The following is a 13,702-nucleotide window of genomic DNA, read 5'->3' as shown; positions in this document are numbered from 1 at the left end:
GGTGACTTTATGTCACTCCTGGCACAAACATTCAAGCAGCTCGGCTTTGTTTGATTGCTTGTGACCATCCATCTTCCTCTTGATCACATTCCAAAGGAGCATTGGCATGGAGCATTGTCCTGCTGGAAAAAAACAATCCTCAGAGTTGGGGAACATTGTAAGAGCAGAAAGAAGCAAGTATTCTTCCAGGACAACCTTGTACGTGGCTTGATTCATGCGTCCTTCACACACACACCAATCTGCCAATTCCAGCTTTGCTGAGGCACCCCCAGATCATCACCGATCCTCCACCAAATTTCAGTGGGACACTGTGGCTTGTAGGTCCCGGTCTCTGTCTAACCAGTTGACGACCAGGTGTTGGGCAAAGCTGAAAATTGGACTCATCAGAGAAGATGACCGTACTCCAGTCCTCTATGGTCCAATCCTAATGGTCTTTTGCAAACCTCACCCTGGCTCTTCTTTGCTTCTCATTGATGAAGGGCTTTTTTCTATCTTTGCACGACTTCAGCCCTGCCCCTAGGAGCCTGTTTCGAACCGCCCTCGCCGTGCACTTCACTCCAGCTGCCGTTTGTCATTCATTTTGTAGGTCACTTGATGTCCTCCTATGGTTGTTGAGTGACATTCGAATGAGTTGGCGGGCATCCCGGTCAGCGGAGAGTCGTTTTGCACTCTGCCGGTTTGTAGCTTTGTTATCCCCGATGTCTTCTGCTTGACCTGTGTTGGAATTAAACAGACACTGGAATGGAAGCCACACATGTAGAGATGGTGATTTAAGAAGAATTTGCAGTGGTATCTTAATTTTTTCCAGGGCTGTATATACAGTGACCTCAAAAAGTATTGGAACAGTGACATTTTTGTTTTGCTTTGGCTCATTACTCCAGCACTTTCGATTTGGAATTACAATTATACAATGACTATGAAGTGCGCTGTCAGCTTTAATTTGAGGGTATTTTAATTCATATCGGGTGAACAATTTAGAAATTACAGCACTTTTTGTATGCCGAAAAAAAATGTCATGGCATTAAGAGAAAAACCAAATACGCTAGACAAGGTGAGATCTTTTTATGCCTGTAAAATGAATTATGCGGCAAATGTAATTGGAAACGCTTTTATGCTCAAATATTGATACAATAACCATCATATCGACGTAAACTTGGAGCAACGCGATGACGTGTGGTCCTCCCATTACGACTCGTTGGGAAAGCATGTCATTTATTAGGCTAGTGATGCTTGATGAAATAAGTTATGAACTTCACAGGGTGGTGAAAGTGTAAAGTGATGAGCTTGATGATCCTTTCCAATAAATATCTAGGGTCTTATTCTGGTGACATGATGATCAATGCTTGTCTGCAGTTTGACAAATCAAAATAATCTCGCCCCTTTGTCCATAATAATCTCACCATGTAGGCTATACAGTGCATTCGGAAACTATTCAGACCCCTTCACTTTTTCCACATTGTTAAGTTACCACCTTAAACTAAAATGGATGAAAAAAATGTTTTCCCCTCAATCTGCACACAATACCCTATAGTGACAAAGCGAAAACGGGTTTAGACATTTTTGTACATTTATTACAAATGAAAAACAGAAATACCTTATTTACATTAGTATTCAGACCCTTTGCTATGACACTTGAAATTGAGCTCAGGTGCATCCTGTTTCCATTGATCATTCTTGAGATGTTTCTACAACTTGGAGTCCACTTGTGGTAAATACTATTGATTGGACATGATTTGGAAAGGCAAACACCTATCTATATAACGTCCCACAGTTGATAGTGCATGTCAGAGCAAAAACCAAGCCATGAGGTCGAAGGAATTGTCCGTAGAGGTCCGAGACAGGATTGTGTCGAGGCACAGATCTGGAGAAGGGTACCAAAAGAGGTCTGCAGCACTGAAGGTCCTCAGAACACAGTGGCCCCTACCATTCTTAAATGGAAAAAGTTTGGAACCACCAAGACTCTTCCTAGAGCTGGCCGCCAGGCCAACCTGAGCAATTGGGGGAGAAGGGCCTTTGTCAGAGAGGTGACCAAGAACCCAATAGTCACTCCGACAGAGCTCCAGACTTCCTCTGTAGGGGATAAGAGAACCTCCTAGAAGGACAACCATCTCTGCAGCACTCTACCAATCATTACTGTAGAACAAGCTATGCTGCAGCAACTCTACCTCACTCACTTGCCTGCCCCTACCCTGAGTGTTGATGATTGATCATGCAGATAGCAGAACAGAGAAAGCTGTAGAGAATACAGAGGCGCTGCATGGTCAATCTGACGTCTGCATTGGCCGTGCAGCATTTAGGGTGATACGGCCTATGCAGAAGTCAGGGCAATCATACTTTTTTGCGCTTCGCGGAGCAGGATAGACCTGTTATGAAGGAAGTAGTCAAGGAAGTTAGTTTGTGTTAATACAGGACCTTCCAGCCCCACCTCCCGCCAACCAACCAACCAACCAACCAACCATGTCAATGCAGAGCTATACGGAGCCCTCCGCATTGGGCGGTGCACGGCGATGCAGTAAGGAGCTCAATTTGGCCTCTGCATGCCTTGCGTCACACCATTCAATTGCGTCACACCATCCATATGGCGCCTCCGACCACATTTTCAGATCACGCGTGAGTTTTCGCCCATGCCCCGCACCAGGAAATCCTCTTTCTCAAAGCTAAAGATCCCGATCATGTCCTGCGCATGTGTTATTTTACGCAGACATTCGTTTTTCCTAACGTAGCTGCTGCTCACACTACCCCTCCCTCCCTCCCGTCTCTACCTCTTATTTCTGAACAGTTGAAATAAAAACCCTACAGCGATTTGAACAAACATTTGAAAATATATATTATGAAGGCTACAACCTTCTGTCTGTCAGAACAGATATTGCAGTTGCACAAGCAGGAAGCAGTCCCTACACCTTGGGGAAAAAATGATCAGCGTTGTGTGTGATGGCTAATCTTTAACTGCTGCCATATTGTAGTTCCTGTTTGCCTCTCGGTGAGCTTAGCATTGTTTTCTACTGCAAGCTGTGGTGCTGAGCCCACGGCAAAAAAATATGGAACATGGGAAAAAAGATGTGCACCGAGGTGCACTTTGAAGATGCTAGAACAGTCCTCTGCAAACAAAAAAAATAATGAATAAAGAAAAAAAAATAATCAGCCGACAACCCCATAGTAGAATGGTTTCTATTTACCAAGGTCAGCTTGTAGTTGTGTGTTCTATGCAAAATACATATTCCTCTCAAAACACATTCAAGTTATGGGGAACATGGCAAAACATGCATTCTGACAAGCAGTCAATGCACAAAAATTATTGCAATCGCTGGGGGAAAAAAGCAGCTTTTAATGGCCTTCGTTAAAAAGAGGGGGATTCCAGCTTTCCATTCCTACTTTATTTCTCAACTTTTAAATATGCGGGAATTGCACCATTTAAAACGGTTTCAAAACATGAAAGTTAAATGTAACTGGGCTCAATTGTAGGGTAACTTGGGGTAAAACGACACCCTACCTCAAAATAATGTTTTGGGAGGGACTTAAGTGCTGTAATGGTGATGCTAATTTTGCTAATAGCTTTTTGCTAATAGCATACCTGATAGTTTGGACACCGCCCAGCGACCTTTCCCCCCCCACTACACATTCTTGCAGAGGAAACACTGCAGCTTAGCCAATATTCGCAATGATGATGGAAAACAACAAACATTCAATTGCTAATTAGACTGCATGTTGGTGTCTTGCTGCGTTCCACCTTTGGGCAGCCGAACATTCTAGGCAGCCGAGCATGTATCCTGACCAGTGAAAATAGTCTGACAATGGGCGGGTTTGTTTACACTGATATCGTGACGAGACTAACTAGCTGCATGTAACTCGCTAGCCTGCCTGTTTGTGTTGTGCTTATGTTTGCCATACTGACAAAGTTTGTACAAACATGTCAATTATGTATAAAACACATAAATAGCTGAATGTAGCCTACTCCACTCCTGAAAAAAAATAACATGAACTCGTGCTTTTTCTTACTGATGCATGGAAGGCAATAGTTCGAACAGTGGTGTACAACATGAAGTTTGTAAGCTACACCATTGACCAGACAAAGGCGATCAAGGAAGGGGAGCGGCAGCGGAGCACTCAGCACAGTAGCTACTAGGAAGCGGAGTGGGCACTCGGTTACGTAGAAAAAAGAATCTGGCACATGCACAGAAATATCTGTATTTTTAGCCTGGGCAAATTGGGATACAGAAATTCGGTATCCGTAGCCACTCTGTATAATTGAACAGTTCCATTTCACGTCATACTGTTCATATAAACATTTTATTATAATATAGCAGTTTCTCGCAGATATTTATCCTGGGAAACAGGAGTGGGTTTGGACGGGATATCCTGGTAACCTGGTTCCCGTTATTAAACCCTAATCTCACGAATCTTGGAGATATGTGCTGAAATTCTTGAAAGTTGAGCTGCAAATGACAATGATCAAGTATATTTCCCAGAGGCAACTGTGGCGCACATCTCCTCCCCCCCTCATGAATATTGATAACTCCCCTGCTGTGGCCTCTTAGATGTGAAGTCCCCTGGTAAAGCCTGTGAAAAATGGCTCCGAGTTTATCACTCCCACAGAACCCTAGAGAACACTAATAAGCAGCAGTCACTCAGTCATGATTCCATCGTGTAAAGGGGGATGGAGATCTGTGTGGGTATTATTGGTTATTTGCCTCATGGCTCAGAGAATGCATGTAGACAATAAGTATGGCAACAAGCAACCGGTCAACAACACACAATGTCATGTTATAAATCCTGCTGAGTGCGGACATTTCCCATTGGGCCTGGCATTGTCAGAAAGTGACACGGTTTGGTCATCTTTAAGGGCATTACATCATGCCATTTGGATTCAGAGGCCAGCAGAAGCTATTTGTGCTGAAGACTGACAGTGTAAATCATCCTAATTAGAGTGCATCTGGTCTCATGAGAGACGTGTCCAGTGCTACAGTAGGCTATACGTCAATGGCAACATTCAGTCAGAATAAATGCTACTCTGCTCCAGACTCTTTTCATTGTTTCATGACAAACATTGCTGCTTGTACAGCAATACTTGAAATATCTGATAGTTAGCAAAATCACAATTCCCAAAGCCTATTTGGTTTCACTCATTTGATGAGTGAATATGACAAGGTGAGAGCTGTCACAATAATGTTAGTAAACTGGTGCTGGAAATGTCATCTTATTGCCCTCGTGTTCACATGCTGAAAAAGCACCAACCGGCTCTAAACTGCTTGAAACAAACACAATTTCTAACAAATATTTAATAACAGTGCTGATGAAAGACAATGTCAGATCATGTATGCTTAGGACTGTTATAAAGCAGAGTACTATAAAGTGATTAGACAGTAGCCAACTACACATCAACCATTACTTTCAACCTTCCACAATCACCTCATGATTAAATTTGCTGGCCAGTCTCCGAATCTCCAGAGATGTTTTATTACAGGATGATAAGGCTGGGAGACTCTCCCCTGCTTGAACAAAGGGGATGTCTGACTGCAGGCCTCTCAGTGGGGTGAGCGACGAGAGGAAATAAATCAGCCACCCCGGCTCTGTGTGTAATATGCCGAGCGAGGTGATCTTTTCAACACAACACACACTGTCTCCTGAAGGGGCCAACAGACAGTGACACCATTTGCAGTGTGAAATAAAAATGAATAACCTTTGGGACTAACCTGGTCGGTAGTGAGCGGTGTGTAAGGCATAAATGACGACTTTGACAAGCCTATTTTTCATGCAAAGCAAATAATTGTTTTTGCCCTTATTGACATTCACTTTTTTTTTTAAAGTGTGTGTGTGTGTGTGTGTGTGTGGGGGGGGGGGGGGATTCTACTAAGCTAACATATGGAATTGTTTTAAGATGGTCTTACCATGGATCATTTAGCAATTGGATTTAGAATTTTAGGAACCCTGTAGGCATCAAAAATACAAAACAATTGATAAAATATTGAATTTGGCCTCAACTACTATAAACCATAGAAATAACATTGTATAACACATTCTTAAATGGCAAAAAAGACAGTAAAAAAAAATTATATGGAAAAAGGTTTTAGTGTCTGTCCTATATGTCCTAGGATATAAGAATGCTCAGGAAATATTTGAGTTTTGGACACATATTTAACTCCTTATTTTTGTTGGCACAAAACTACCTCTATTCATTTGTATGTGTTACCTTCAGAAATGTTCCATGATAGAACCAAACCACTTAGTGAGAAGACCGATTTTCAGGATGCCTCATGGTCTGACAAACAACGCTATAGTTCGGCCACCTTCTACCGCAGATGCGAGAGACCGACATAGGCGAATGCAGATCTCTCTAGCTTAAAGTGACAGATTTTTGTATTTTGTTACTTATATTGACGCACGGGTGCATCAATAGACTCTTAAGGATAAATGAAATTGTCCGTTATACATATTCTATAATCCTAATCAGACCATTATAACAATGGAAGAACATTAATTGGAATGTGTTATAAAATCCATATTATTTCAGTTGTTATTGAGGCCGAGACGATACCAGTATCGTGGGAAGGAAACAAAACACAAATTGGATTTAACTTCTTTAGGAAAATAGCCCTGTTGTTGGAAACAAACATTACGTTGTCATCCAGTCACATGTATTTATTTTCAAGCTATAGCACACACTGTTTTACATAAAGCTGATTTTTTTTTAGAAAGGACCAAAGAGTCTGATCTGCTTCGTGTTTTCATTTTTGTGTACAGAAAAAAATATTGCGATACTGGTATCGTCCCAGCCCTAGTTGTTATGGGATTAGCATGAATATGCAGCCTGGGAATACACAGAGAGGATTATCTTTAAAACACCTAATTGTTTTCCAGGCAACTAGTTATTTTTATGGCTGCGTATATTTCTGTTAGTGATTATTTTACTTAAAAATGATGCTGCCTTTAATCCCCCTGCCTGTGTAGCCTCAAGCGAAATTATTTCCAACGCGACAACCTCATTTTTCAGAGTCCATTGAAACAGAGTATTTGAAGTCCTTGAGTAAAGAGCCAATACTCAATATCTAATTTACCCTTCAGTAACTACATTTTGAATTAGAATGAAAAGGTTACCTAATATATATATATATATATATATACCCTTCCAGCAAGGGTGTTACATGAAACTCAGTTAAAGTGATGAGTTCCTGCACAGCACTACACACAGAGCTGGATGAGTCACTCGGGGCCTTTTCTCTTTGTTGTTTTAACAGGTGCATATAAAATTAACACAACCAATCTAAAATGTCCAAAAAGCAACAGCATCTGCTATTGCACTCCATCTCCTGCAGATAAATGCCTAAACTTGCCTTGTGCCTGGCCTCCATTTTCCCTGGTAATTTGCCTTTGAATGCTGAGACTGAGGTAATTACTGTGCTGTTATAAACAGGGGGATAATCAATGACAACGTCACTTTGTGTTCTTTAAGTTAATAAGGCCTCTGCACAACGTCCCCCTGGGATGCCTTTTGTCATTCAGCGGCTGATGCACATTTGGTCGGTCTACCACTCGCTAACTGAACACCATATATCTTCTTCAAAGGACAGGCAGCAGAACACAATAACCATTGTCTGTCTATGGAAAATCCCCAGCAGAACCACATGAGAATCGAAACTTATTTCTTAAATCACACGTTCTCTTTTCCCTTTTTAGATGGGCTTTCAACTGAAATTCTAGGATCTAAAATGGTACGTTTCCTATACGGTTAGATAAGTATGCCTACATCTTGTGTTAGGTAGAAGAACAAACTACAGAAATGTTGTGAAAAGTGCTGGCGTAATAACTCTTACGCGCATGATAAACATCTTTATCATAACAAGGATATGGATATATATATATATATATATTTTTTTTTTCACCTTTATTTAACCAGGAAGGCAAATTTGAGAACAAGTTCTCATTTACAACTGCGACCTGGCCAAGATAAAGCAAGGCAGTGCGACACAAACAACAGAGTTACGCATGGGATAAACAAAACGTACAGTCAATAACACAATAGAAAAATCTATATACAGTGTGTGGAAATGTAGTAAGATTAGGGAGGTAAGGCAATAAATACCACTGTAATACCTGACCGCCTATGTAAAACCAGAAAGACTGAAGTCCAACCTTCATTCTTAGAACCAAGAATCCCGAACAGAAATACAGTATATCCTGAAATCCCAAGCCCATAACATGAGCAAGGTGAATAAACATAAATGCTGGTAGAGAGCAATCTTTCCTTACCTGCAGTTTGGAGGTGGGTCGAGTGTAATTTCTGCAAGTTCTTTCTGAATCCTGAAAAACAATGATACTCTCTTTTAATCTTTGTGGCAATGAATATCTCTAATCACATAACTGAAAAAGCTCCCAGAATGCATTTGACCCCAGTGTCATGATTTTTCAGAGTGTGTGTGTTACTACAATAGAACTGCACAAATGTCAACATCTTTCAATAACTCTTTCAAATTCACCCACGCAGCAGTCACCTGCGAGGGAAGGGTTAATAACATCATATAAACATCTTTGTATAAAAAGGATGACAAATCACAATGACATGCAATGATTAAACGCGCAACAGTGCAATGTATCTTGTGACATAACAGTCATAATGTTATGTCACAACCATCTGTGTTGAACCAGGCATGGGGAAAACAGCATGGAAACACATTGTACCATCACTAACTGCACCACTTTAATCAACAGAGAGCTGTGGTGTCCAGTGTTGCGGTCGTAATACTAAAACCCTGGGTTTGAGCACAGTGGACTGTCTTATAAGTGCGTTACACATCAGGAAGATGTTCCAAATATCAGAGGGTAGTTATAAAAAGCACTGTAGCCTCAGCCAATCCCTGGCTCAGCTGGTTGCATAATTCTATCATCACCCCGCATCAATCTGTGTTTCCACTGGCAAGGCTAGGTGGGCGACAGTGGGAATGCTGTTCGTGACAACACTAACCACACAGATGTGATATGAATGAAAGTATGGTCATCATCATTAGGGCTCAGGCCACCGGACCTAACTAACGAAAGCTCTATGAAAATGCTAGAACCAAGGTTAACCAGGCCGGGTCCAGTGTTTCCTGGTCAGCTCTGGTCAGCTCCAGGAAAGACTCGGGGAGCATAGTCATCATAGTAATCTGCCTGTCAGATGAATGACGGGCATTACAGTGTCATGATGGGATAGATCAAGGTTACCTTTCATTACATATCTTGTATGGATTAAATCTAATGGATATATTAATAGCATGAGTGTGACTAAAATAATGATGTCCATAGGACCGGTTAGCGTTATATACATTAAGTGTACAAAACATTAGGAACACTAGCTCTGTCCATGACATAGACTGAACAGGTAAATCCAGGTGAAAGCTATGATCCCTTATTGATGTCACTTGTTAAATCCACTTCAAATCGGTGTAGATGAAGGGGAGGAGACAGGTTAAAGAAGGATTTTTAAGCCTTGTGTACGTGTGCCATTCAGACGGTGAATGTGCAATACAAAATATTTGAAGTGCCTTCAAAGGGGTATGGTAGTAGGTGCCAGGCACACCGGTTTGAGTGTATCAAGAACTGCAACATTGCTGGGTTTTTCCACACGCAACAGTTTCCCAGGTGTATCACGAACGGTCCATCACCCAAAGGACATGCAGCCAACCTGACAACTGTGGGAAGCACTGGCGTCAACATGGGCCAGCATCCCTGTAGAATGCTTTCGACACCTTGTACAGCCAATGCCCTTCTGAATTGCAGCTGTTCTGGGGGTGCAACTCAGTATTAGGAAGGTGTTCCTAATGTTTTGTACACTCAGTGCAACTCATCACCCTGAGGATAGGAAGGTGCTCAAACCTGCCCCACTTAAATACCACTAAACTGAGACAGATTCAAGGTTTACCTCTTGGCACTGGTTGAGAGTTTGGCAGCTGTTTTACTGGAGATCTTGGTCTCCTTCTTTTTGGGCTGTGCTTGTTCCCGCTCCTGTTCTGGGGGTACTGATGATTCTCTTTGTTCGATATCCGAGCTCCCCCCACTGGTGCTGGGGCTGTCGTCTGGTCTCTGCACCTCACTGGACATCCTGGCCCTGACAAACAGACACCAAACAGCACAGCTTAATCTTTCATTATGTTTTCTATACAAAATAAATGAGTGGTGTAATGGTATGTTAGCCTTCCCAGGCCTTTTCAAAAAATGACTTTGTGTGGACTGCCGGGGTTCCAAAGTTGCACATTCTATCATTTTACTTGTCATTGTGCTGTTTGGCAGGTTAAGATTAAGATGCCATTACCTGCCATTCTGCCCTTGAGCAAGGCACTTTGGTCAATTGACTGTATTGGTCAATTGCACACACGGTCCAACTGAAATTTGACTTCCGCTTTTAACCCAACCCCTCCGAAAGACACAAATACAGTTTTTGGGGGGAGAGGTGCGTGGGGCTGCCACACTAGGCGCCGGGGGAGCTGTTGTTGTGGGGGGTTAAGTACCTACCTCAAGGGCACAACAGCAGGCAATGGCATCTAGGATTTTATACCAGCAACACTCTGGTTGCCAGCTCACTTCCCGCTGGACCCCAGACACAAACTGGCAACCCTCGTGTTGCTGGCTCGTCTCTCTAACCACACAACAACGGCTACCTGCCTCCACTGCATGGTTGAGTAGAACAGAATACTTGATTGTCCTAGCAGGATGAAATTATTTTCACAACAGGGTAATTATGTACATCTGTTTCACTTTGCTGGTTAATGTGTTGAAGGCAAGGTGGTGAAGCTATTTTGTGTGTTGTAAAATAAAAGGCTGCGAGCGGTTCAACAGTATTATGACAAACTACTAAGATCTCAAACTCATTCAAGAAGATTCAACATTACCATGTTAACAAACCACCTACACATTTTTTGGAATGCATTAGAAACATGCCCGGTGAGATGTAATGGAATATAGCCTAGTATGAAAGAACAATGCTGTCAAGATGTCTTGACTAGCATGGACTTGAAGAGTCAACTTGTCACAGGCCTACTGACAATATAGTCTTATCTAAAACAATGAATTCAATATCACCACTCACGAACCTTTTAAATAGTTAACCACATCGATTGATGGAACATAGATCGAAAGAGACACTAGCCGATTAAACTCAACTAATCAGGGTGTTGAGTTCAGTAGGCTAAAGAGACCCTAGAACAGTAGGCATGTGCCTCTACAAAGGGCATCAGATGACTGAGATATCGCCTTAGGCTTTGATCATAATAATGAGGTGAGGTCATTTTTATCTATCACGGTCAGTGATATCCGTTTATATTGTTTCGAATAAAAGCCTGGGGAATAGGACTAACGTCACGGTGAAAGATACAAACCGTCAGTAGTGCTTAACCACTATCTTTCCCGGGGGTGTTATGATAAGGACATCAACGCTACTTGTGTATCCACTCGCCAGACATGTATCAACTAGCGAAACATGTGAGTGAGGGCAAAGTTGGGGAAATTATATTAATTCTGAAAATTGTTAGTTACATTTCTCAAAGACGACGCGCATGTTGACTATAGGGGCCTCAATAAATAGGACACAACAATGTATCACTTTCTTCTGTCGTTGTTTCGGACCCAGCTGAGCAATAGGTCAACACAATTTCAAAGCCTCCCCCTTTCGAAAAAAAACAAAACAAATAACATGTGCCCGCGACACAAATAGAGCTGTCAAAAAACCCCAATGCATAACAAACATCAATAACACTGCAGGGAAAAAGTTGCACCCGCTGTGCTATGTCCTGCTATGGGGAATTTAAAATGAAGAGGCCTGAGCGCTTAAAACTCGGGAAAATATGCAGAGAACCTCACGTTTTAGAGATTCTTCGACAAGGCATCAAGGGCTCGTCAAGGCCAGTCGACGCGAGGGCCAAATGAACGGCTTGGAAATGTGTGAATCCAACGTTTCTCAAGTGTCCACAAAAAGCGTTGAGCTGCTCAGGCACAAAGGGAGGCACGTCCCACACCCCCTCATCGGAAAATGCCACTTTCACGGGACATTTACTTACTTTCTGTACACATACCAAGGACAGTAACATGCGTGCATAAATATTACCTGGCAGTTGACTGTCGATGCTGTACTTAGTATTACAATCCCAGGTGAAAAGTATATCCACACACACGGCCGTCTACTCGCACTCGTGTCCTTGCTATTTAACTGAAGGTAGCAACCGAAAAGCGATTACAGAAAACTGAAGAAGCCGGACCGCCTCCACGCGCGCTCTCATATTGCGCGCGCAGCTCGTGCACGTGTGATGGTCCCAGTGGCCGGAGATGAAACAAATCTGTATGCTTTATCACAAAACAGTTGTAATATTCAAAACAGCAAAGATAGAATTTAACAAGTCAAACTACTCAATGTTGGATCTGAAAATGATGGACACTGTAGGTCAAATGAGCAAGGTAGGATATGACAACGTGCTTGTACATCAAGAAACTCAACAAAGCATGGCATAACACCCTGGGTTGGGTTTCCCAAAAGCATCTTAGCACTAAGATCATCTTAATTCTATTGAAACTAAATGGACGAAAGATGATCTTAGTGCTATAATGCTTTTGGGAGACCCAGACTTTGTCCACACATAGTTGTCCATGGGCAACATAACTTAAGTGTAATTGGGATGAATAGTGTATGTGCATATCAGTGGAGGCTACTCAGGGGAGGAAGGGCAGGACCATCCTCCTCATTGAATTTCAAAATAAATAAATAGTACAACTATACTAAATATATTCACATCACCAAATAATTTATTAAAACACTGTTTTGCAATGGTCTACAGTGGCTTCAGCAGCACTCTGTAGGGTAGCACCATTGTGTAACCGGAGGACAGCTAGTTTCCATCCTCCTCTGGGTGCATTGACTACAATACAAAACCTAGGAGGCTCATGGTTCTCACCCCCTTCCATAGATTTACATAGTAATTATGACAACTTCCGGAGAATGTCCTCAAACCTATCAGAGCTTCTGCAGCATGAACTGACATGTTCTCCACTTAATCAAAGGATCAGAGAATGAATCTAGTGCTGAAAGCATAAGCTACAGCTAGCTAGCACTGCAGTGCAAAAAATGTGCTGAGTAGTTGACTCAAAGAGAGAAATCACAATAGTTTAACAGTTTTGAACAAATACATTTCTTCCAAAAGCAAGAGAGAGAGAGAGAGAGAGAGAGAGAGAGAGAGAGAGAGAGAGTGAGCTAACTATATTTTGTGGTATATCACTTTCACTAGTTTAGCCTACTCAAACACCCGACTCCAACAGAAAGGGATCCTATGTTAGCTATGGCTATCCAACATTGGAACTCTTCCAAGTCAAGGTAAGCTCTTGGTTTTATAAATGTATTGCCACCAGGGCCCGCCGGGGAACTGCTAAACTGCTTGCTGCTGACTGTACACTGTACTGCATGATCGTTATATCCTGCCTGTTTGACCCTGTCTAGGGGTATCATCGGATGGGGCCACAGTGTCTCCTGACCCATCCTGTCTCAGCCTCCAGTATTTATGCTGGAGTAGTTTATGTGTCGGGGGGCTAGGGTCAGTCTGTTATATCTGGAGTACTTCTCCTATCTTATCCGGTGTCGTGTCTTTAGCTATGCCGGATTAAGTGATATGACATGCTATTCTATAAAATAATTTCTCCGTAATTAATATTACCTGATTTATATATTTATAGAGCTGTTATCTTCCGAATA

The 13,702-nt window shown here is 42.1% G+C and overlaps 1 protein-coding gene across 1 annotated transcript in view; it reads right to left on the bottom strand.

The window, feature by feature from the left end:
• Positions 1-12,240, bottom strand: part of LOC139405892 (ubiquitin-conjugating enzyme E2 E2-like) — a 31,262-nt gene extending 19,022 nt beyond the window's left edge. Inside the window, exons 1-3 of the mRNA XM_071148335.1 lie at positions 12,071-12,240; positions 9,893-10,078; positions 8,245-8,295 (exon numbers count right to left, since the gene is read on the bottom strand). Of these exons, the coding sequence (XP_071004436.1) occupies positions 8,245-8,295; positions 9,893-10,071 (230 nt within the window). The 5' untranslated portion in view covers positions 10,072-10,078; positions 12,071-12,240. The remainder of the gene's footprint in view (positions 1-8,244; positions 8,296-9,892; positions 10,079-12,070) is intronic.
• Positions 12,241-13,702: the final 1,462 nt, after the last annotated feature.

The sequence above is a fragment of the Oncorhynchus clarkii genome, chromosome 3 (genome assembly GCF_045791955.1).
Source record: "Oncorhynchus clarkii lewisi isolate Uvic-CL-2024 chromosome 3, UVic_Ocla_1.0, whole genome shotgun sequence".
Lineage (NCBI taxonomy): Eukaryota > Metazoa > Chordata > Actinopteri > Salmoniformes > Salmonidae > Oncorhynchus > Oncorhynchus clarkii.
Note: the sequence above shows the minus strand (reverse complement) of the source record. Positions and strands in the feature narration are given on the sequence as shown.